This window comes from Podarcis liolepis (genome assembly GCF_965112155.1).
Source record: "Podarcis liolepis genome assembly, chromosome: 1".
Classification (NCBI taxonomy): Eukaryota; Metazoa; Chordata; class Lepidosauria; order Squamata; family Lacertidae; genus Podarcis; species Podarcis liolepis.
The window spans coordinates 61064801-61090807 of NC_139554.1; the positions used below are offsets into that span (position 1 = coordinate 61064801).

General features: G+C 40.9%; 1 protein-coding gene across 11 annotated transcripts in view; it reads left to right on the forward strand.

The window, feature by feature from the left end:
* Positions 1–229: 229 nt before the first annotated feature.
* The window catches only part of ANO5 (anoctamin 5), a 67919-nt gene continuing 42141 nt past the window's right edge, over positions 230–26007 (forward strand). For 5 of the 11 annotated variants that reach the window (XM_083463550.1, XM_083463553.1, XM_083463554.1 and 2 more), the window contains exons 1-3: positions 451–766; positions 19380–19450; positions 22472–22519. In XM_083463550.1, coding sequence (XP_083319676.1) covers positions 709–766; positions 19380–19450; positions 22472–22519 — 177 coding nt within the window. In that variant the 5' untranslated portion in view covers positions 451–708. Of the gene's footprint in view, positions 767–19379; positions 19451–22471; positions 22520–26007 lie in introns of all 11 variants that reach the window. The other 6 variants (XM_083463557.1, XM_083463559.1, XM_083463560.1 and 3 more) reach the window with 3 other exon arrangements.

A 26007-nucleotide genomic window follows, 5' to 3' on the forward strand; every position in this document is an offset into this window, starting at 1 on the left:
GATATTTGAAGATGGCCGTAAAAATAAAAATATAATAACACTCAAGTGGAAGTGAAAAATATTCGCCTTTGTGAAAGAGGAGGGGGTGGAGGACGGGTGACTATACTCTTGAGAATGCCTCTCTCCTAATGCAGCACGTGGGTGTGAGCTTGCTCAGAGAGAGAGAAGAGAACAGCCAGCAGCATCAGCGCCGAAAGACTCAACAGGAAAAGGGTGTGGAGCTCGAGAGAGTGAGAGAGCGCAAGGAGCAAAGCCTCGGCGCCTCCCCCCCTCCCCCATGACGCAATCCGCAGGAGTAACCCGAGTCCGAACCTTGGCAGCGCGCGCAGACCCCGACTCACGCGTTCTCGCCCCCTCCCTTTCCTCCCCTGCTCAGCTTCCAGGGCCGCACGAGGCACCTCCCCTTGAAGCAATTTAACCTCCCCCCCCCATCTCCGCGCGCGCCCTCCCTCCCACCCGTTCCTTGAGCTCTGCCGGCGAACACTAATTAGGTCGTCCGCTGCCCCTCTGGGATTCCAGGGCGAAGAGATAAGCGGTGGGCGGGCGAGGGTGGAGAGAGCGCGCGAGAGAGGAAAGGCTGGGGGCGGCGCGCTCGCGCTCGCGCTCTGCCCGCCCGCCTCCCCCCCCCCCCCTTCTTCCCACACACTGGCTCTCTCTAGCGGGCAAGGCTGCTTGGCTAGCCTGCGCGCCCGCCTCTCCCGAGCAGCCATGAACCGAGTGGGCAAGAAGGATGAGACCCTCATCGAGATGGGTCTGGCCAATGACGGTGAGTAAAGCCACCGGGAGGGAAGCGGGGCGCGCGCGGGGGGGGGTCTTGGTCGCTCGCCAGTTTGCCGGGGGGAAACTTCCCTTTCTCCACTCCGGCTCCTGAGGCGGCGCTTGGGCCAATGCCTGGGAATCCCGGGGCTTCCCTTGCCCCGCTCGCGCTCCCTGTCCGGTGCTGAAGGCGCAGCTTCTCCCCACCCCCCACCCAGAGACCGACAAAACCGGGCCGGGTGCAGCTGGGAGGTGGAGGATCCCGGCCTGGTTCTTGGCGGGCGGGGCTGGCCGCGGCTATTCATTCCGCCGCCCGGTGTTTGGCTGAAATGCGTCGCCTCAGGCTCACTTTTTCCATGTGGGCACCTGCGGTGTGGGGAGGAAGGGTGAGCCCGGAGAAAAAGGCGCGCCTCGGGTGGGCGAGAAGGAGCGAGGCTAGCGGAATTCCCAGGCGGCCGTGCAAGGAGGGAGGGCGGCTCCCCCCTTTCCTCAGAGGGAAGCGGCTCCACAGTTCACTCCGGCTCCAGAGGCCTCTTCAAGCCGTTCCCAGGGGTTGAACCAAACCGAAGGGCTCTGTCGCCAGTAGATTTCTACGGGAGGGTTCTTCCTTCAGCAGATCGTAGGACGGCCGCATTATAAGCCTATGTCACCCAAAGCTTTGACCAGAAACATGGGAAGGTGCGGTGTTTTCCATGTGGCACCGTTGCGGAAAGGTGAGAGAGTGAGGCCTTGTTGAGATCATGGGGCTCCCAAGGCTGTTCCAACTGCCAATTCACCAGGGTGCATCAGAGATAATGAAGCTAAGGCTGATGGCCATGATTGAACTTTCCCCTTCTTAAAAAAAAAAAAAAAAAGGTGGAACGTCTGACCAGCCCATGCCAAGGCCTTCATATCATTTTCTGAAAGCTGCTATTATTTCACCAGAAGCTGCTAACCTTTTTGGACCAGCAGACACATTTCAAAGTTCTGTGGGTGCCATTCATTTCTGTGCACTGCTTTGGTTCTCCAGAAGCGGCTTAGTCATGCTAGCTACATGACCCGGAAGCTGTACGCTGGCTCCCTTGGCAAATAAAGCCAGATCAACGGCGCAACCCCAGAGTCGGTCACGACTGGACCTAATGGTCAGGGGTCCCTTTACCTTTACCTTTATGGGTGCCATTCTTAAAGTGGTTGCCATAGGGAGCATGGCATAACACAAAATAATAGCTGCTCCCTTCCCTCCATTCTTGCTGTGGGTAGTCATATATGTCCTGCTGGCCCTGATTGTGCAGATCACACCCACCCACTGAACACACTCACGCTAAGAACAGGGAGCATGCCCCTGTACCAGGAAAAATATACAAGCTGGCCACACACACAGCACATACATATAGACCACAGACAGACATGCATAACTAACTATCTCTCTCACACACATTTCCCACTCTGTCTGCCCAAGTGTATGTCTCTCAGTCATACAGAGAGCATAGTTGAGAACCCTCACACACACATTCAGAAAAGGCCCTTCATGAGTGAAGGAAGTGCCTACCATTGCAAAAATAAAATAAAATATCTCCCCCTGCAAAATGCAAGAACTAGTGATTTTGCAAAAATACCTTAGGGCCACCTAGTTTGGTGATCTCTGTTCTAAACAAAAATAAAATAAAGGTGGCCCATAAGGAAAAAATAACAGCCTATCTTAAGGCAATACTTTGAGCATGCCAGCCAAAATATCCCTAAATAGTGTGCAAGCTTTTGAGTTGAAAGTTTGCACACTGGTTTTGGCATTGGGGTTAGCCTAACACAGGTATTGCCCTAATGTGGATTATACTATTTGTTAGCTTTGCAAATGAACTTATTTTCCTGCAGCGTTTTGAGCATTGCATTGTAATTTAAAAGAAACGGCTCAGCTCTGTGAAATTGAGAGCCTCTTCAAAACATGATTTGGTTCTCACAAGGCCACCTTTGTTAAACACAGCACATAACCTGTGAAAAGTAGACCTGTAAAGGAGAAGAAATAGAGGCAAAAAACATTTTCATACATGACCCTAAAAGCACCTTTGACATGGTTGACCCAGCATGAGAAAGAAACCTGCTTCATTACGAAGCTATAGATGAAGGCAGGAGTTGGTTTCCCAGTGGTGCAACAATAGAGGACATATGAGCAAATTGTCTTTCACCGATACTAAGCTTTGGGCCTTTTTACTACAAAAGTTTTAAACACAAGTTAGAAAGTAGGGGTCTGGATGTTACTCGCCTTCTACATGCTGTAAAACTACTCCCAGTAGTGACTGGTATGGTATAGCTTGGAGACACCCTCCTGACACCAGTGCTTGGTTGGACAGGGCAGGATAGTGATGACATTGGGTGTTTGTGGCCACTGATGGAGTCTGTCGCAGCCCAACCTTGATACCACCCAGCCCTGCCCCGGTAAGCTGCAGTGATGCCAGTATTGGAGAGGAAGCTCAGCTCCCACTCTACCAGATGCTATGATTATTTGCCTGGTAGTTCTTGCCTCCATTAAATGCAAATTGAAAATTATGTCACTGCCTTTGAACTGATACTTTCAGGACTTTCACCTCGAGGTGAAATGGAATGGATACTACAGTGGTGCCCCGCAAGACGAATGCCTCGCAAGACGGAAAACTCGCTAGACGAAAGAGTTTTCTGTTTTGGAGGTGCTTCGCAAAACGAATTTCCTATGGGCTTGCTTCGCAAGATGACAATGTCTTGCGAGTTCCTGCTGGTTTTTTCCCCCTCCCCCCTTTTTCTAAGCCGCTAAGCCGCTTATCAGCTGATCCGATCAGCAGATAAGGCGCTAATAGCGCTAATCCACTAATCCGTCAATGGGCTTGCTTCGCAAGACGAAAAAACCGCTAGACGAAGAGAATCACAGAACGGATTCTTTTCGTCTTGCGAGGCACCACTGTATAGCTAAGCTAGACATGGCACTGGGGAATGGATGCAGGTCCTTCTCAAGGCTAGAGGGCACCTTTGCCTCCTCCCCAAACAACTCTGGTGGCTTCAGGAGGGAAATGAAAATAATAGCACCTCCTGCAGGTACTTCTTTAGTGCTTTGCTGTTGAGCTCTGGACTGGTTGCTGCCACCTGTTCCTTCCTTGGCTTCAGCCTCCCCCAATCCTCATATGCTTGCCTGGCTGGGTTGCAGTGACAATGGAGGGTGGCATCATTCAGCAAAGCAACAAAGAACAATGCTGCTGCAGGTACCATCTTCGTTATCCCAGAGTGGTGACAAAGAAGAGAATAGGATAGTATGCCTGGCAGGTCATTCTGTAGGCTAGGCTAAAATATGGAAATAACGAAATTGGCTGGGGTGAGGAAGGAGAAAAACTGAGTGTGGAAGTGGAAAGCCGTGTTGTTTTGTTGTTGTTTGGTGGTAGCTATGGCAACCGGGTCATAGCAGTAGAGAAGTGAATAATGTATTTTTGTATGTGTGAAGTTCTGGTGTGTGTATGTGTATACTACTAGTCAACTTAAAAAATGACAGTAAAATCTAGGGTTGGGGGAGGGAACGCATCATCCCTTCTTTCAAGATACTTAGTTTTCATTCCCTTTTATAAGATAGATCAAGTGAACCAACATAATGTGAAGGTCAGAGTGTGGTGTTATCATCATGCTGGAAAACATTATTTTGTAAATTAAATACTGCCTAAAATAGACTTACTAAGCACTTTCATAATGACTTCCAAATTGGAGTATTTTTCTCGTAAGTGTCTGAGATGAAGTTACTGCTATGACTAAGCTAAAGTGAATATTTACAAAGTGCATAGTTGATGCCATTCCCAAAGCAGTTACTAAGCCAGGAAAAAAATCCATTGCATCAATTTTTGCCTAGCATCTTTCCTCCATCATTACTTAATCATTAAAGGAACCCATTATTAAAGTATAATGCAAGCTAGAAATGTACTGATGTTCACTGGTTCCATTCCAATCACTAACACACTGAACTTTCTGTCTCACTGGCCGTTGACTTGAAAGTTTTTTAAAGCATTCCATGGCATCCCAGACTGTGTTTGGGATAGGTGTCATCTTTGAATAAAACTGAAGTCAGAGTTCTAGCAGCTCTGACATCCTGTCTTTTGTAATTGCCAGCATACTTCATGTGTGATTTTTCTGTCGTGTACACTTACACACAACACTTGCACATACACATAATCACTTACATGCAGGTGTGTTCTCTCAGTCATGCACTGCACAGAAGTATAAGTTCCCCTCTGTTAGGTAGTGAAAGAATGAAGCAGAAAAGGCACTCTTGTGGAAACTGAGACCATGTGTGGTATTCAATTAAACAGTTTCACTAGAGCAATTACTTTTAGTTGTGCAATGGAGCTTATTCACTCCCTGTGCAACCCCTATTTTTTTCTGGGGGCTCCCACAATCTTCTAGAACAGATTTATGGGGCACGCACAGGATGCATGGGGAGAGGAGAAGGCAAAGGGGTTCAAATTCTAAGTCATGTGTCTTTGTGCTAGTGGAACACTTCAGTTGACTATGCTAATTTCCAGGAAAAGCCTGGAAAGGCAGACCTCAACCACATACCTTAAAAACTGATATAGTATGAGCCTGAAAGCAATTGAAAAGAGCAAAGTAATAAGGGCCTCAAGGAGGTTTTCAGCAAAGTGAGCAAATGATGCCTCTACTCCCTATCTACTCTTCCCCTACTTCTAGCTTTCATTCTACTGTCAACTTCCTAGGTCCAAAGTCACCCCCTTCCCTAACTTATTCATCCATTGCCTCTTTCCTTGCCTCCAAAGATGCCCTGGAATGCTGTTTTACCTGCTTCTTATATCTCTTTAAGGCTAGGAGATATGGCTATACTTCAATAGCTTTCTGATTCCTTCAAGGCCCAGAAATGTGGCTATAAAAGTTCCACAGGAGTCATATTCCGAGCAGAGACCATTGAAGGGCCAGGATAAACAATCACAAAATAGGTCTCATGGTTCTGCATTGTGAAAGCAGTGTTTGAAATTAGCCAGATGCCAGGCTCACTTTGCACCTGGTTTTTGACCACTTGCAACCAAGTGAAGATGCCTGAGTGCCAGGATGGTGCCTGACATCTCCACCATCTGGAGGTGCATGCCTGGGAATCATTGGATCTGGCTTGTTTTCACATAATAATACCCCATCCTGTAGAATTCTATCAGCTATATTTCAAATGCACAAATCGGAATGAATTTCTGGAACCAAAATGCTTTTTCTGTGCAGCCTACACAGGTTCAGTCACCTTTAAGAAAAAAAAGGTGGTCGGAAAAGGCCAATATATTCATGGACTGGACCTGGATCAAGTGACTTTTCTTCAAGTTCTCAAAGTTCTTAACTAGCCACATAGTCAATCCATCATTTGAAAAATAAGATTTTAGAGCTCTTTTACCCAAAAATGGCAATTAGACATTCCATTTTCGTGACTGTAACCTTGGTTTAAGGAGCCACTTGGCACCTAGATTATATATCTGAGTTTGTAACACTGCGTGTTGCTATCACTTCCTGTCCCATTTATTTGCATCAAAGGCAACATACAGCTCTTCTAACCAAAAAGTCTTATAACATGAAGGGCGTCCTCTGTTTTCATTTTTAGCTGTATACATAATAAATTTGTACCAATCAGTTGCAAAAGAATCTTTATGCTTTGAACCTTGTAACATTTTTATTTTATTAGTCACTTTTTCCATTAGTGCTTTTTATCGTACTTTATTGTACCAGTTTGTCAAAGAAGCACCATCTGATTTTTTCCAGTATCTTTTTATTATCAGCCTGGCTGCTAGTAAAAGATGACTTATTAGGGGTTGGAAATGTAAGTTAATGTTGTCTCCCATAGCAAAAAATTGAGCAGGATTAGCTCTGGACATTTCAATGTGTTTTGTCCAATAACTGCTTTTATTTCAACAAATACTTCCTCACAGAATCGAACCATTCTCACCCCCCCCTCCACACACCCCATAATATGTTGATTCAAGCATAATGCTCTGCAGCCTCTTCAGCAGAATGTCAGGAAGTAATATGAGCCAAATGTATAGGTGTGAGATGGCATTTTTACAATGTTTTAAGTGCTACCTCTTCTGTTGAGGCCAAGGCAGATTTCAGAACAAATTTCCCCCATGTTGAGGTCCAGTCATCTCTACTGATAGTAATTTGTCAGTTTCCCACATCTGCCTTAGACCATCAGCTATATCTGTATCTATTAAGATTAGCATGCTGTACAGTCTAGACACACTCAACCCTGTTCTGTCATTTTGGGGAGAGTCCAACAATAGCACAAAAGGGGTAAGGTCTCTCAATGCCTGTTCTTTGATGTGGATTTGGCACATGAAATTTCCAATTTGGTACCATGTCAGCCAACCCTATATATTATTATGATGTCATCATCCAGTGGGCATCATGAAAAGGGGGGGGGGGGAACAGGAACCTGGAACAGACAAGTTTCCACTGACTACTATTCCTTCAAATAAACAGTACTGCTTCCATGTTATTCAAAATACATGTTTGTTCTGCTGTAGAAAAATACTGAGTTTTAAAACTGAGTCAGTCTGTCAGTATTCTAGTCTGAAAGAAATGTATTTGCATCTGGATTAGTTTTGTGAAAACGGGGACATATTTAAGGCACTGGCATTATATATATTGAAGTCTGTTTTACCCTACCCATACAAATTTGAGAATGAGGTCTTTAGTTCATGGACACAATATTGATGTAAAATCATTAGTTCTAAAGTAGCAACTTCCTACAGGGAAAGGGGAGGGAAACTTTTGTTGCTAGTTCTGACCAAATATAGCCTTGCTGTGGTGCTGACTCACATCAAGTAGAACTGCACATTCACTGTTAAGCCTTTTGGGCAAGGTTTTCAGTTGCAGTGAATGAAACTGAGTCAGGGACATCTCAGCCTTATGGTACAGATGATTTTAGGATTAGTGCAGATATTAGATCAAAAACTTGGTAGTCGTGCTCTTTGCCTGCTGTTTTGAAAGCTAGTACAGGGACATGGTGAGGACAGACAAATAATCTGAGTGATTTTGTTCTAAACTAGTGTAACCATCCCAAACACTATTTATATTTATCTGTATAATTGTTTTCTTGCCAAATGCAAGTTTGGAAACATGCATTTGTCCAGAAATTCTTTAACTCTGTCAGCTCTTAGTTTTGTTTTGTCTCCTTCATACGGTTCTCAAGTTTCTGGTTTCTTCTTCATTTTATTCAGCAGCTTAAAATTTTATTTTTTGCATTTTCAATTTTACAAACAGACTAAAAAAACCCTACAAACATAAAATCCCCTTTGACTTACTGTATTTTTCGCTCTATAAGACGCACCAGACCACAAGACGCACCTAGTTTTTGGAGGAGGAAAACAAGAAAAGAAATATTCTGAACCTCAGAAGCCAGAACAGCAAGAAGGATCGCTGTGCAGTGAAAGTAGCAACCCCTCCTGCTGTTCTGGCTTCTGTGATAGCTGCACAGCCTGCATTCACTCCATAAGATGCACACACACTTCCCCTTACTTTTTAGGAGGGAAAAAGTGAGTCTTATAGAGCAAAAAATACGGTACCTCCCCACCTTCATGGATCTTCATATAATAATTTCCCCCTCTGCATCTCTTCTGTAGCTCTATTTTTATAAATCCTTTATCACTCCATAGTTCGAATTTTTACTACAAGTTTTCTGTCAATCCTACCAATGAGATAATTGTTTACAGTATTTTTAAAAAATAAATAATAAACTTCCCCCATTCTTTATTAAAGTCAGGTTCTTCCTGGTTTCTAATTCTTCCTGTGTTTTGCCATCTTGGCATAATTCATCAGTTTTATCTGCCACCCTTCCTTGGTCAGAGTTGTGCCTTCTTTCCATCTCTGGTCTAACATCATCCATGCAGCCATGGTTGCATGTATGAATAATTTTGTGTGGTCCTTCAGGATCCTTGGACCTAAAATACCTAAAAGAAGAGCTTCTGGGTTTTTTTAAACAAACCTTATTTTTAGCATTTTTTTCAATTCGTTGTTTATCATTTCCCAGAAGTCTATTATCATCTTACATGACCACCACATGTGATAAAATGTGCCCTCTTTCTCTTTACATTTCCAGCAGGTTTTAGACTTTGATTTATACATTTTAGCTAATTTACTAGGAGTTAAGTACCAACGATACATCATTTTCATATAGTTTTCTTTCAAACAGGCTGTCAATTTTAATCCTATTGTCCATAATCTCTCCCATGCTACTAATTCAATATTATAACCAAAATCCTTCACCTAGTGAATCATAACCAATTTGACCTGTTCCATCTTTTGTTTGCCAATCTAATAAAAGTTTATACATTTTAGAAATTAACTTAGTTTTATTTTCTAACAGTTCCCTTTCGAACTGGGAGGTTTTGTTTTTATCCATCTTAAACACTTCATTAATTTGGTGATATTGCAACCAATCAATTACTAATTCTCATGCCTTATGGGGTTTATTTGGGGGGTGCACGCCATCTTCGTGCTTCCCCCAAGGCTCTCCTGACAAGCTCCCCATTCATGGAGAAAACAGCTCACCATCCACTGCCATTCCATGGTAATCCAGAAGTCCATGTTTCTGGTTTATTGTTTATCAAACTAATGTTCTTGCAGATGAGCCAGAATAATTACAATTTCAGTTGCAATTATGACATACCTGTATTGGCAACTAATGTTCTTGCAGATGAGCCAGAATAATTACAATTTCAGTTGCAATTGTGACATACCTATATTTGAAATTATCCATGATAATATTGTGAGCTATGAAGGCTCTAGCTGTGCTCTAGTTGAGCAATATTGAAGCAATATTTTTGGATGAGCTCCAACCCTTAAGCAATAATAAAAAAGCACTCTCATCTCACAAGCATACTTGGGGGAATCTAAAGAGATGCAGAAGTACAATTCTCCTCCCCCCCTCCATATAGCTATAGATATAGATAGACCACAAGGAGAAACTATTCCTCCCACCCTCAAACCCAGTGAGGACAGAGCATCTCCAATAGCCATGGAACACTGAGTCATTGGCTGTGGGAGGGGGGAATAGAATCAGCCTGACTCTCTGAAAGTAGCCTGTAAAGAGGAGGGTGTGGCCTCAGCTTCAAAGGCTTCAAATTTTCACTGATCAGCTGACATGCATGCAGGAGAGAGAGAGCAGGCTAGGAGTGCAGAGGGGGAAAGGAGGCAAAGAATGGAAGGTAGGCATAAGCCATAGCCATAATTACTAATGTTTTATAGATTTTATTTTTGTACAAGTTCAGAGTGTTTCACATATAAACTGTTTCCACACTGGGCTTTTACTGTGAAATAGTCAACTGTTTTCATTCATTTTTACAGAGCATTAGCTTGGTATTGTCAACAAAATGCCCTGCTCCTATATTTCCCCTGCTTAGCTTCCTTCCCTCCCCCCATGTTCAGAAATTATGCCTCCTTTAACACTGTATTGAATTTCCCTAGGGATAGATGGTTTATGGTGCAACTGTTGGAGCCAGCTGTGGTCTTTCATAGCTTGCTGTAGCCATTTCCTTTCATATGCTTCGTCTCTTTTCTAACAATCATTTCTATCGTTTTCACCATCCCCTTTCCAAATAATATTGCCTTCATATCTGTCAGAGTTGCTTCAAGATCCTAGCTCACAGAGGATCACGCTAGCCAGCGGTCATTCTTTATTGAGTTACAGTTTCCATTCTCAAGCTGCTGTGTGCAACTCTACGTCTAGTAGCTAGATCGGCGAAGCTCCGTCTGAATCTCCGCCCCTTGTACACCAACTTAATATCCTCGCCCTGCTCCACCTTTTCCGCCTGACTGCTCTCCTCTGGGTCCCTCTGCCCCCCGGGGTCTCCTCCCTCCGGGATTCTTCTGACGCTGACCCCCCGGACCCTCCTGTCTCCTTGCGCCGGGCTTTAGGACCTGGCTCCCTTTCCGGGCTGCCTACTGCGCCGCCTTCCTGTGCATTTGAACTTGGCGCGCGCGCCCAACCTTCCACCTTCCATCTAACCGTCTCTTCGCTCCCCGATGGAGGTGTGGCCACTCCTGACTCGTGCCCTCCCTCCTGTTGTGAGCTGCCAGCGCTTGCCCCCTGGCTCCCTTCCTCTTCCCTGTTCTCTGGCGGTGACGCTGGTCCCGATTTCCAACTGCTCTCCTCTGAGTCCCCTCTGGCTCTATCTTCCTGGGGTGCCCCCCCAGACTCCCCCCTTGCCCTGGCCACTGGTGCTCCTTTCTGTGAATCCTCTGATTCACTGGAAAGACTCGGAGATCTCGGGTCGTCGTCATCACTCATCTTTTCTTCTGCCTCCTCCCCTTCGCTCTCTGTTTCCTCCCTTGCCCTTGCCTCTGCTCCTGAACCCCTGACAATATCTATTTCTTTTACCCAGCCCCAAATTGCAGCAGAAGGCATATACTTATTGCGAGTGCAGCAAATGGGGCGGGAGCATTTGACTTTTCACCTGCACTGTGGTCCATGTAACATTCCCAGAAATTTGGGACTGGGGAAAGGGGAACTACCCACATGGATGCAGAATATTTCTTGGATTCCATAAGTCTGGAAACAGAGTTGCTATTTCATTTGCAGCTTTAAGTAGACCAGGAATGATTGGGTGCTGCTGATTGTCCACATCTGGAAGCACTGATAGTATCTCTGGGGCTAACTGTTATTTATATACTAATGCATATAACAGCCCTGTAGCCATATGTAGGGGCAGAAAGGAAGCATTGATGGATGCTTTCCTTCTACCTCAGAAATAGATGGATGCTTTCCTTCTACTTCAGAAATAGCTTGTTTTAATGGGGGAAACTGTTGTTCACTACAGTGGTACCTTGGGTTACAGACGCTTCAGGTTACAGACTCTGCTAACCCAGAAATAGTACCTCTGGTTAAAAAATTTGCTTCAGGATGAGAACAGAAATCACTCAGCAGCAACAGTGGGAGGCCCCATTAGCTAAAGTGGTGCTTCAGGTTAAGAACAGTTTCAGGTTAAGAACGGACCTCCGGAATGAATTAAGTTCTTAACCCAAGGTACCACTGTATTTGGAATAGAGAAATGGCAAGCAGAAAAGAGTAAGATGCATTCCAATTACTTCTCTAGTTTTTTCTTTTCTTTTTTAAGAAAGGGCCATGGCTGTGTGTGTGTGTTTGAACCTTGGTCCCCCCAGTCCTAGACCAATAGTTGAACCATATTTTTAAAAATGTTCAAATCAGCTATAATGTAAAGAATAAAATTCTAATCCAAAAATCAACAATAAACATACAGTCAAACCTCACTTGTTGAATGTAATGCGGCTTCCAAAATGTTCGACAGCCAAGGCATGGCTTCTGATTGGTTGCAAGAGCTTATTGCACTCAAGCGGAAGTCGTGTTGGACGTTTGGCTTCTGAAAAATGTTCGAAAACCAGAGCATTTACCGTATTTTTTGCACCATAACACTCACTTTTTTTCCTCCTAAAAAGTAAGGGGAAATGTCTGTGCTTGTTATGGAAGGAATGCCTACGGGTGGCATGCCTATGGATTTTCCTCCTCTAAAAGCTACGTGCGTGTTATGGCCGGGTGCGTGTTATAGAGCGAAAAATACGGTACTTCCGGGTTTTCAGCATTCAGGAGCCGAAATGTTCAAAAATGGAACTGTTCAACAACCAAGGTTTGACTGTACCACTATAAACTTAACAAACGGGTAAAAAATCATCAAAGTCCCTTGGGATAGCATGGAATCAAAAGCCAAAGTTTTTAAAGCCTTTATTAAAATAATGCGGAGCAGGTCAGTCCCTCCTCATGACTTGAAGTCATTTTACAGCTCTCCTTGGAGCAACATATTCATATGGTATTCATATCTCACACACTGAAAAAATCTGGAGCCGGGTCTGATTAGACGAAGAGAGTTCTCAAGGGTGTTGGGGTGTCAGGATTGTTTGCCTGTAACGTGTAGCTAACCCCTCAATACTCCTCCTAACAACACTGAGAGATAGGATAGTATGTGTATTCCCAGACCAGTACTTAGGAAAATGTATTTTCAGTTTGTTGAGCATCTCTCGTGAAATAATTAACGTTCTCTTGGGATGATGACTAAACAAGGATGACCTTGTTTTTTTATGCATATGATGTCTCTAGCTCATAGCCACAAATCTCCACATGTACATGTTGAAGATGTCAAATAAAGAAACAGTTAACAACTTTCCTATCAAGTGACCAAGACGAAGGAATGACCCAGTTAGGGATCTGATTAGCTATTGCACACGGCTTTTAAATTGTCCCAAAAGAAGGGACTATTCCTACCCTGTTTTGTCATCATTTGTTACAGAACATAAAAACAAAAACAAACTCTCAGTTTTGAAACAAGAATATTAACTGCGGAGTTTGAAAAGAGAGGTCATTTGTCAATTTTTTTGGCTGTTCCACTTTCATTGATACTATAACAGCTGCTTAAACATTGTGACAGACATTGTTTAAATACATTTGTCACTTAGACATAGGCTGTATATGAAGAACATATCACTCTGATGACAATAGATGTCAACACCAGATGTATTTAACATTTGTAAGTATACCCTACTGTACACAGTATTCAACAATACAATTGTCATTATACACTACTTCAGCATAATCATAGCACTTCATATACATTATCTCACTAACTTTTACAACTATCCTGTAGTTTAGGTCAGAAATACTGTAACCATATTTGTGATTAGGGACTGAATTTGAGAGATAAAACCTTGTGCAAGGCCTGCTAGTGAATTTATAGTAGAGGGGAGATTTGAATTGGTTTATATCATAGAGTGCTAGCCATTATTTTACAAACTGATGTCATTCATGATCTTGGAAACTATAGCAAGACCTGCTCTCACAATTCACTTGCAAATGGCAAGGAATTAAAGTGCTTTTATATTTTCAATCAATATTTTGCTATAAGTGGTGCATGCTGCAGAGTTGCTATAAGGGGAAACAAGGTCAAGGCTGTAAAGCACACTTAAAATAATAAACAATTCAGTATTACTTTTTTACTGTATATGAAATATTTGTGATCTATAATAATTAAAGTAACTAATGCAAAGACATAATGCAAGGTGGTGAAGACATAGTTGCAAGAGATGCTACTACAATAAATATTGGATTGAACCTTCCTTTACACTTTGAGGACTTAAACTTTCACTGAAATCTGAAAGGGACAGTCTGGCTGTCTGGTCTGGAATTTGTGTATATTCTTACACTTTGCAGCCTTTGAAATACTAGCTTCTTTGGCTTTCTTATACATATTTAGAGTTACTGGCTGAAAACAGATACAGTTGAATAAATTAATTCCCACTAGTCTCAGGTTGCCATTTTATGGATTGTATCACTCCACTTGCAAAAAGCTTTTTGATCCAATGGATACTTAAAGGTAAAGGGACCCCTGACCATTAGGTCCAGTCGTGACCGACTCTGGGGTTGCGGCGCTCATCTCGCTTTATTGGCCGAGGGAGCCGGCGTTTGTCCGCAGACAGCTTCTGGGTCATGTGGCCAGCATGACTAAGCTGCTTCTGGCGAACCAGAGCAGCACACGGAAACGCTGTTTACCTTCCCACTGGAGTGATACCTATTTATCTACTTGCACTTTGTGCTTTCGAGCTGCTAGGTTGGCAGGAGCAGGGACCAAGCAACGGGAGCTCACCCCGTCGTGGGGATTCGAACTGCTGACCTTCTGATCGGCAAGTCCTAGTCTCTGTGGTTTAACCCACAGTGCCACCCGCATCACTAATGGATACTTCCATTAGTGTAAAGAGGAGGAATGGTTTTTGGTAATTCTTTTTCCCTCTGAAGCCCTATGTACCGAGCCAATCTGCTAAAGAAGTGTGATGGACCTTTGCAACAAAGTGGTAGGTTGTGCAAAGAAAAGCAGTACATAGCAAAGTGGGAATCTGTGAATATCACCTCTCCCCACCCCATTTCACCTCATGAGCACAAAGAAGCTTGATATTTAAAGAAATCACATGCTTATTTTGTTATCTGAAATTCTTGATGGGGTCAGTATTTTCTTCTTGTTATCTATTGCTGATAAAATAGTTGCAGAGAACACACTCTCCAGAAGCCACAATACTTTAGGTGTGGTCCAGTTTTATAGCTTGACATTCCAAGTGATGATATAGCTTCTCTCAACAGGATTCTTGTGATACCTAGGGATTTTTAGAACGACCAAGAATGTGGCGAGATGGCAAATGCCCCTGCGGCATGAAAACGCTTGGTGGGGCACATGCTAAAAAGCAGCTCTCCTAAATTTAACTTCTTTGGGCCTCTAATTTTTCCATAGCTTTACTTTGAAATTACACAGTGAAATGTGGTTTGCTATTCAAAAACTTCTTCTTAACTATAAGTTAGGATATGTGAAAGACCAGACTTAGCATCTTTGGAGCAAGCCTGACATGTATTCTGCTGACAATTACAAACTGAAAATGGATACTTAGAAGAAGAAAAAGACCTTTGCAAGGCCACAGTAAAGCCAGCAGCCAGTAGCCAGCTCTTACTTTATTTTGAGTGTAACCCGAAACTATAATATGAGTGAAAGATTAAACATTTGCTACAAGGATCTATGGATTTACACTTTTGAAAGTTTCAAAACTGTATTGCATTAGATACAGTAACTCATTATCTCATTTTTATTCCGCTTAGTCCCCAAGATTATCTCAGATAGAATTTTCAAATTCATTTTGTTTATTTTATTTTGTTTTGTTTAATTTTTTTATTGGTTTTTACACAGCATAACATCCTTTTAAACATCATTTCAAAGTTTTGGGCTATCACAGCCTAAGACTTCCTTCAACCTCGACTGATGGTTTTCTAAAGCCTTTCTAATTATGCAATTTGTTACTATAATTATTGCTATAAACTCAAATTTCCAGTACATCTATTCTTAATTCTTTTCACAATAATTTATAAATCACTCCTTACAAAACTTCTTTTAACCCTACAAGTGATGTCAATTGATTACAATTGCTTTCCAAATATATCAAAAACTTATTCCATTCCTTTAGGAAAGTCTGGTCCTGAATTTCCCCTGTTAGTCTCGCCATCTCTCTTGCTACTCTTCTTTAGTTGGTATTTCTTCTTGTTTCTATCTTTGGGCTAATAGTATCCTTGCTGCAGTTATCACATAAAAACATTTTTTTTAATCATTCTTATGAATTTCTGTATCCACCATACCCAACAGAAGGGCTTCTGGTTTTTTAACAAATGTGTATTTCAACATTTTTTAATCTCATTATAAATCATTTCCTAGAAGTCCTTCACTTTCTTGCATTCTCACCACTTATGCTAAAAGGTACCCTCTTTTTCTTTACATTTCTAGCATTTATTAACTGTTTTATACATTTTAGCTAATTTCGCTGGTGTTATATACCACCATTTTGTTTATTTTAAAGTAGCTTGCATATATCAAGAATTTTGAAACACACAAAAATTTAAATTGTGCAGAAGAAGAGGCATCAGCAAAAATCACCTCCCCTCTTCTTGCATTAGTGGATACTTCTGTTGCTTCAGCAGTGCTTCTGTGTGCACAAGATTCCACACAGTATGTTGAACTAGGAGAGGATATTAAGAGATTTGCTCTGAATCAGGATGTTGAAAACCAAATGAGGAACAGGAACAAATATCAAGCAAAGAGATACAGTGACTAAATCAGAAATTGGAGAAACAGAGGGCACTTAAACCATATCCACATGACAGAACTTCTGCTGGGATGATCTATTTGAAAGCCTCTCACCTCATGTTTTGGCCTGAGGAAAGACTTTAATTATGCAAGTCTTTGTCACTAACAAGGGGAACCAAAGTACAAACCAAACCAAAGTTGGGTTCAAATGTGGCTCAGCAAACAAGTTTGAGTGCTTCCTGCACTCAATTGGAAGCTGCAGAAGTCGCATCAAGACATTTGGCTTCCAAAAAACGTTCGCAAACCGGTACACTCACTTCCAGGTTTGCAGGGTTCGCGAGCTGATTTGTTCAGGAGCCAAGCCATTTGACAACCAAGGTACCACTGTACTCAGATTCGTCCAGTTTAGAGTGTTCATTACACTCAAAGGCAGGGAGGTCTGTAGGTACAGAACAACATGTTCAGAGCAACAGAATGATACAAGTCTCTTGGTAGAGCTGGTTTGAATCAGATTTATTATGTGTTCTCTCCAGGCAGTTTTAATTCCTTTGCCAGAAAGTAGATTTCATTCTGCTTTAGGAACACAAATAATTTCTTTAAGGATTTGTTCTGCAACAGATATTGCACAATGGAAACTCAATTCCTTTGTGCTATGTCTGTTCCTTGCGTTTTGACATTGCATAGGCACCTTTGCTGTACACGTTTCAGTGCCTGCTTAAAGCATTTTTGTTCAGGCAAGCCTATCCAGACATGTTGACATGTTTAATATAAACTGTTTTTGTTGATAATTACAATATTTCTTGTAAACCATATAGCGGTTTCACTATAGCCAAGTGAAATGTAAAGTTTATTAAATAAAGTGAGTATGTGCTAGAGAGAGTGCTTGAGAGAGTACCTCAATATGTTTCAGACACATTTCAAAGGAAATTTAATTGAGTTTCCCCCTCCTTTCTATCTAATGAGATGTAAGTCAAGAAGATATTAAGTTTCTTCTTTAGCCAAATTTAATATTTTTTTAGTGTTTCACAGACTGACTTCACAGAATTGCCTTCCATATAAATGGGCTTAAGACAAAAGCCTAAGCATGAGTTCACACATGCATATTTGGTAGTTGGTGACGGAAGCATCAAGTGTAGGTTGCATGTGAGAATTAGAATCAGTTCCATGTGATGGTACTTCAAAGGCAGTTTACACAATGACTCAACAAGGTATGCAAATAACATTGCATGTTCAACATACAACTTTCAATTTACATATACTACTAGATTCATGAATACAAGCTTAACATAGTGGAATAAAAAAATTCAAAGCTGCCATTCTAAGCACACTTGGGGGGTGGATTATGGTGAAATAATTTGGGCTCATAAATGAATGGTCTATGATCCAAAGCTGTTGGACTCTCCACTGTGCACATAAAGCTCTTCTTTATGTAAAATTTATGGAAATTTTGAAGCCATGGAAAACAACCAGTTTTGCAAAAGGAGGAAGTTCCAAAGAACAGGTCTGAGTTTCTCCATTGATTTCAGTAGAAATAGAATTTCTTCGTTAAACTGAGCAGGAAACTCCTAGTAGGTGGGGGTCTTGATGCATATTTTAAAGCTTTCATGACCATATGAAATAGGTAAATTGTGGTCAGTGTTTCATACTGGTATGCAAGAAGTTCATTGAATACTAGACATAGATGTTTCAATTGTTTTCTTTCTCGCTGGCAAACAGTTAAATGAACAGCAGCAAGGTATAAGGATATAAAATATTCTCATGCATATTATCACTTTTGAAAGATTATTTACCTCATGCAAATTATATAATCTGATATCAGGGCATCAGCTGGTATCATTAAAAACCATTTGTTAGACATTGTATGCTTGCAGGTAAAATAAACAGCTTTTATTGAGCTCAGGACAAAGTGTGAACAGAGAAAAGCCCATTTACAAGAAAGTTCTTCATGTGAATTCCTGCATTGCTGTTAGTTATTAGGATGCATGTTGTTCTGTGGCTTTTCTTCATGTAATGATTCAGATGTACAAACTTTATGTAGGGTACAAGTGTGGCCAGAATACAGGATAATCTTTGCTTGAAGGTTCATACTTCTTTCAGTGTACAAAAGACAAGATCCCATTGCTTGGAGAAGCACAAAAAAAAGGATTCTTCATTGAATCGTTAACAATGAAAGGCCAGTTGCATTTTCAGGAAATGGTTACAAAACAAGCACAACAATGTATTTAGAGATGATTGACATGTTAGTCTGTTGCAGCAAAAACAGCAAAAAAAAATATTGTGGCATCTCAAAGACTGACCCATTTATTATGGCATAAACCTTCGTGGATTATGTGGAGTGTTGAACAGAGTTGCTGGTACACATAGGTGCCAACTTTATAGGGCTGAGGTGCCTGCAGCCCCCCCAATGTATTTTGGGATGGGGCTGAGCTCCCCCCATCTTGAAGGGATGGAGGAGGCCAAGCCCTTCCTCGCCCACCTTCCCCCGCCCTCTCCCCCACTCTCCTACCTTTGTCCTAACTTTTGCCTCAATTCAGTATGTTTGCGCAGATGTGAGGAAGGGCTGTAACTTTAGCAGAACACATGCTTTATGTGTGAAAGGTCCCTGGCATCTCCAGGCAGGGGTGGAGAGCCATCACAAATCAGCTAGCTGACCAATAACTCAGTAGAAGGCAGCTTCCTATGATGCAAAACACGCTTGTCCTCCCTTTGCTGTACATGATGCTCTACTTATTGTGGATGATCGTGGCCTCTCAGGATGTAGCTACTAAAATATGAAATCAGTATCCCAGAATTGCAAGCATGGCTACACTGCCAGAATTGTCTGTGTTGTTATGTGACTGCCAAGGGCACCTATTGGTTAGTACATGTGAACAGAAAGAGTAAGCCTCATTAAACTCAGAAAGCCTTAGCTCTGAGTAAACATATATAAGATTGGGCTCTAAATATTTTTTTTTAACTTCAAACATGAATTGTTATTTTTTTAGGGAAGCATACATTTGAGGTAAATATGAATTTTATTCCTGTATTCTTTAGGTGAAGAAAGTAATGGACCTTTATTTGAAAATTTATCAAACACAGATTCAGAACTGCCTTGCAACTCTGAGGTAAGGTTTAACTGTGGGCACAGTTCGTTTTATAAAATGTGATTTTTGATACTGAAAGGGAAGTAATGCTGTGGGTAAGTCAAAACCTCATTAGATTACCATTAATCTCTCAGGGAAGGCATACACCTTAATATTTAGAAATTGGCTTCTAAGGAATCAATTATAGAATTCTCAGGGGAAAGCGGAAGACAAAAAGAGTGGAATGCAGGGCCTTGCCAGTCTACAGAAGACAAGCAAAATGGAGCCAGGAAAGTTTGTCCACCCTAAATTCCATTGCGCAGCAGATTTGTGCAAGTGCCCCCTAATCTAGGACACTGCATATAGAAGCCTAGTTACATGTGTGAATTGGTTAAATGATTAAGCTGATGAATGCTACATGAAATCAAATAATGTTATGTGATTTTGATATGAGAAAGCCATCTATGCCTTTTGTTTGTATTCCCATGTGATATAATAGTAAAAGTATTAATTCACAGTTCTCATTGTAGTTAATGCTAGCCATTTCTTTGCATAGCTGGACAAATAGTCTAATCTAGTTCAAGGCAGCTTCCTATATTTTAATGTAAAGTGTTTTTTTAACAACCCAACTTAAACTGTATTTATTTTATATATATTTAGCGCTGTATTTATTTATTTATTACTTTAGGCTGATTACAGTGGTGCCTCGCAAGACGAAATTAATCCGTTCCGCGAGTCTCTTCGTCTTGCGGTTTTTTCGTCTTGCGAAGTGCGGCTATTAGAGGTTTAGCGGCTTAGCAGCTATTAACGGCTTAGCGGCTTTAAGCAAAAGGAAACAAACTCGCAAGAACTCGCAAGATGTTTCATCTTGCGAAGCAAGCCCATAGGGAAATTCGTCTTGCGGAACGACTCAAAAAACGGAAAACTCTTTCGTCTTGCGCATTTTTCGTCTTGCGAGGCATTCGTCTTGCGAGGTACCACTGTATTAGAAAGTCTTGATTTGATATTGGTAGCCCACTTGTTGTATACTTTGGATACTGCATGTACTTGCTCTTGTAAATATATATTCTCTTCATTACTTTAGTGAAATTGTTCAGGTTGCGAATCGCATACCTATCATAAGTTTAATGAGTTTAAACACGTGGTAGTATTTGAGGGCATATACCGGTACTATGTGGAAAGAACAATCCTTTATTCCCATACACCAGGAGAAGAGCTGTGCTTTCACTACACTGGTACAACATCTGCCATATTCTAGACTCACCATCCCAGAAAAACACTCTGCTCCAAAATAGAGTAACAGCAACCGCCACACCCCATTGTCCATAGCAGTGGAGTGAGGCAATGGTATGGATTTGAGGTTGAGGTTGCAGAGATGTCCCCATGTTAACCAGATGTAGGAGGAGTCAATCTCTGTTCTCTCACAAAATACAAGCCTGCCAGATATAATGATGTCGCAGCATCTTCCAGTGTGTGAACCACCATAGAACAAGCACGAAGAGGCCAGTGTATGTATCCCTGCACATAGAAGTTTATTTCCCTTTGTACCATAAACTGTGCATGGGTACTGTTTATTTTTAACCATAATAGCCACATATTGACAGCAATATTGCCCAATGGCATAGAGCTGGAAAATGAGGTGCAAGTTCAAGACACACTGTAGAGGAATGGGGAGGGCAATATGATTCTGCTCACTTTTGCAATTATATTTCAAGGCAAATGTATTTTGCTTTATTGGGTAAAGCCTGTGTGTAAATCTGATACTAAAATTGTATTTTTTGGCTTCTGGTTGCAAAGCAAATGTAAATTCAGTAGCTGCATCGAGGCTACACATATTTATGATAAATATGGTAGCTTAATAATAAAAGGGCAGATATTTGCAACTTCAAGTGAGTTTTTTCAGCATTTTAAATTCTGATTTCTTTACAATAATTTACATGCAATGCATAGTATACAAGATGAGTTATGGATAAGCCATTACCAAAATGTTTTATGAGTATGCATTTTGAGTAATATTTATTGTGATGAATGTTAGCCTAAAATTAGTTCTGCTTGGCTGCCATACTTTCACATAATAAATACCTTATCCACTTTGCTTGCTGCAACAGTTACTGCCCAATATATTCTGTTGTACATCTTTATCTAATTTAAATACAAAGGTGATCACTTCTTTGAATTTTTGTGCTAGATGCTCGGTGACAAACTTGAATCCAGTTTAATTTGTGGATGAATATCACCATCTGGCTTTTATTGTCTAATACTATAACTTACTCATGCACTCATATGCACTGGACTGAAATTAACCTAGAAAAATTTGCACATCTTGTTTCATATTCCCTGCCTGTATTTGAAACTAATGCATCAAACATTTGTCTTTACATATCTTCATGCATCACCACTAATACACCCTGCTCGACTGCCAGTTTAAACTCATATTTTGAGATCACTGTTGGAAAACCTTGTCCTAAGCATTTGTTTGTTATTACATAAAATGTTAGATCATTTTTCATACCAAATTTACTCACTTCTTGAGGTATACAGCAAACTTCTAATTTACATAGTAAATTTGATTGTATTCAAGAGACCGCTAGATTATAGAAATTTCCAAAAGCTTTTAGTGACCGACAGGAAATTTATTATGATAAAAATGTAAAGAAATCTTCCTTTCCCCATCATTTCCAAATGTGGTATAAAACTCTTATCAAAACCATAGCCTTTTTCTATTTTTATTTTTTTACAGCAGAATAACCAAATATTATTAGATAGAAACTTTTATTCCTGTTTGCAAACAGGAAGATAATAACCATGTAAAACATAAATTACTGTGGTTTAAGTTTCCTCACTTTATTTCCTCACAGGAAATAAAGCTGACAGGTGGCTATGGCAGTCTATTGTTTCCTTGAGAATTAAACTGGAAATTACTCACTGCAGCTTTAAAAACACATACAAACCCTGCAAGGCTTCATGGTTACTGCTGGGTTTTTTGGTTTTTTGTTTTAAGCACCCTGCAGCTTTTGCATCAACACTAATCCCATTATATTTTTCTCATGATGCCACTGGCAGGGCCTAAGTACCACTGAGACTACATTACTCATCTCTGATCTTCAAGGGGTAAGCAGCAATCAGTGGCAGTGGTTATGCATCCCTGCATGAATAGTGTTGTCTCTTACTGTATGTCAAAATGCAACAACAGCAAAAAAAATATTTTCCAGTTTTCTTAAGATATTTTGGATATCCCTTCAACAATGAGTGCAATAGACTCTCCAGAACAGTGTGGAAGGTAAAATGGGAGACTGCATGAGAAATCTTCAACAATGACCCCCCCCCCTTTCTCTTATATTAGTAGACACCTCTACTAGAAGAAAAGCCATTCTGCAAATGCAATGCTGACCCTTGATTTTCTTCCTTTGAGTTACAGTATGAAGATTTCAGAAGTAAGGGTAATGTCTGTTCCTGGAATGACACTTTAGAATAAGCGATTAACCTTTAGATATGGAGGCTCTGTCCATCCAAAAATAAAGCAATTATTGTCTCTGTAATTGCCTAGTGTTCTCATTTTGCTGGCATTCGTTTTAATCATTAAAATGGACAGTGGTATCAAGGACAGAGTGTACACCAAATATGAAGTGACAAATCTGCATAAAATTTCCACACAGTGCTGAAAACTGGAAAGTTGTTTTTTTTTTAATTTCTTGGGTTTGCTGTGGAATGAGTTGCTATTATGTGTTTGGATCTTTTCTGCTGTTTTAACAGGACTTTGGGTTTATTTTCTACCACCTTGCTCATTCATCTGTCAGTGGGAGTCTGCATGCCCCTTCTGAATAAATGGACTTTCAACACCCCCTTGTCTTGTACTGAAGCAAGCATAAATGTTGGGCAGTGGGGCATCCCTAATGGATCAGTTTGAAAAATGAAGTCCAAGAAAGTGTAATGCTTTGCTTTATTAATTACTGTAACAACATGCAGCTAGTGAAAGCAGGATAAAAATGGTATCTGTTAACATTCTTAACATGGTATCTTGCTTTTTATCCAATGAATTTTGAATGGAGTTGAGGCAGTCTGCCTTTCAGCTTCATGGACGAAATTATATGAGGTGGCCGCTGACTTCTTACTATCATTGTACATTGGTGTTACTAATACTGGTGTTACTTTTCCATTTATTTATCTATCTGGTTTGTGGTGCCCTATTGATAAATCTTTATCATTATTTACTGTACTGTTCCTCTTATTCTGAGCCAAGAGAAAGTTATAACTCTGGATTTACATTTATTTATTTGACGTGCTTAAGTGAAGTAGGCCTATTTTAGATTTTTTTCTTACCTAATAACTTCCATGAATGTTTGTCTTTTGGTATGGTTTTAATCAGTGCTTTTTTCCCTAGGGGGACGCTGGGGTACGCATACCCCTAAACATTTTGTGAATCTAAGTTTGGCCTCATTGAGGGGCAGTGTTTCAATATGTGTAGGAAAATGAGAGTACCCCTAAACTTTGTTTTTTTAAAAAAGCACAGGTTTTAATTAATATGTTATATAATATTTTGTACAATTAAGCAATATAAAGTTTGTAATTGTGAAATATAACTCCAACACCGTGTGTTGCGAATTTGAAGATTTGAAAAAATATCTCCGCGACTTTTTACTGCTTTTTATGACCATATATTCTTCCTTGGTATTTCTGGTCAGTTGATGGCTCACACTTCCATCCCAGAATCATGTTAGCAGACTTTGGTGATATCTTGGTTATCTTACAATACAGTGCATATGCATCATAAACATCATCTCATTTTTGTGCACTGATTTTATTTTTAAAGTGATTTGTTGTACTGTACATGTGCAGATTGCCAAACTGTGGTCTGTGGACCCTAGTACTCCATGAGCTTTTATCCAGGTGATCCACAGCATGTCTGCATCAAACACTCATATTTATTTTTAATTGTATTTTATTGCTTCTTTTTTATGTATTTTATTGCATTACAATTTGAAATTTATGGCATGCAAACTGTAATGCAATAAAATACATGATAAGAAATAAATGAAGCAATAAAAAAGCAATTAAAAATCATCCAGCATCTAGCACAGTGCATCACAATTGCTACAACAGGCAAAAAAATCAATAAATGATCTGCCAAGACTTCAGCAATTTTTAAGTTGTCCACAGGGAAAAGGGTTTGGGAGCCAGTGGCATATGCAGCAAATAATTCTTACAGTATTCATCTGATATAATAAATGTATAAGCAAGTATTATTAAAAAAAGAAACACCAAGAACTCTTCTGTTAATATAATTTGGTGGTGGAGGCCGTAACCAAAAATTGCTTTTCTTAGCTATGTTACTGGTGGCTGACCTCTTATTTGTTTTGGAGTTAGCAGCTACCTTTAGGGAATGAAGTGCTAAAAGCTTGTACACAACCTACTTAGCTGTTAGGGTACAGACAACTTGGATCTTGCTTTGACTTTTTAAATAAGAGGGCACTGAAACTGGTTTTAATCATATTGTGGTAAAAGCCTCAGGACAGAAATAAAATGTGAGGCTTTTATCTGTTCTTAGCTTTGTGAACTGGAGGGCATATCCATTCTTCCAATTTTGCTTTGGAGCATGTAACTAGAAGCATGGGAAACTGCCTCAGAGAAAACTCTCGCCCCTGCATGGAATGCCTCCTTTTCCTTCGAAAAATACTTCTGATAGCAATAACTGCAGTGCCCACTACATAGCTCTGAAAGTTTTCCTTTACTGCTATGTGGACAGAAAGGGACGCGGGTGGCACTATGGTCTAAACCACTGAGCCTCTTGGGCTTGCCAATCAGAAGGTCAGCAGTTCAAGTCCCCACGACGGGGTGAATACCCGTTGCTCTGTCCCAGCTTCTGCCAAGCTAGCAGTTTGAAAGTATACCAGTGCAAGTAGATAAATAGATACTGCTGTGGCAGGAAGGTAAATGGTGTTTCATGCACACTGGCACTCATCATGGTGTCCCATTGCACCAGAAGTGGTTTAGTCATGCTGGCCACATGACCTGGAAAGCTGTCTGTGGACAAACACCTGCTCCCTCGGCCTGAAAGCGAGGTGAGCACCACAACCCCATAGTTGCCTTTGACTGGACTTAACCATCCAGGGGTCCTTTACCTTTTTTTTCTTTTTTACGTATGTGGACAGACTAGTCATACGATGGGCAAGTTCAATTCCCTTTCATCACATATATTTCAGTGTGGACACATAAATGCAACTTGGGGTGTCTGCAGGTATAGCTATAGCTTCCTGGCATCAAATTACCTTGATTGTAAACTTCCAGCTCTTGCGATAACAGGAAATGAATGCAAAATGCTCAGTCTGTATATGTCCATGGGTGTCTCTTGGAGCACATTGTTTTCTTTTTGTGAATGTGCCATGGAGAATTTAAGAACCAGATCTCCAAAAATGATATCTTGAATGTATGATATACATATTAGAACTTAAGGTCTATGTAAGCATATATTGTCTTTGAAATAAGTATTCTTTATAATGGCAGGTTTTATTACTGCAGCCATAACTTTCTGATCTGGAAAAATGAGCCTTGTTCCTGACTTTACGCAATTGTAGATTTAGGTTTTTTAAAAAATAGTGTGG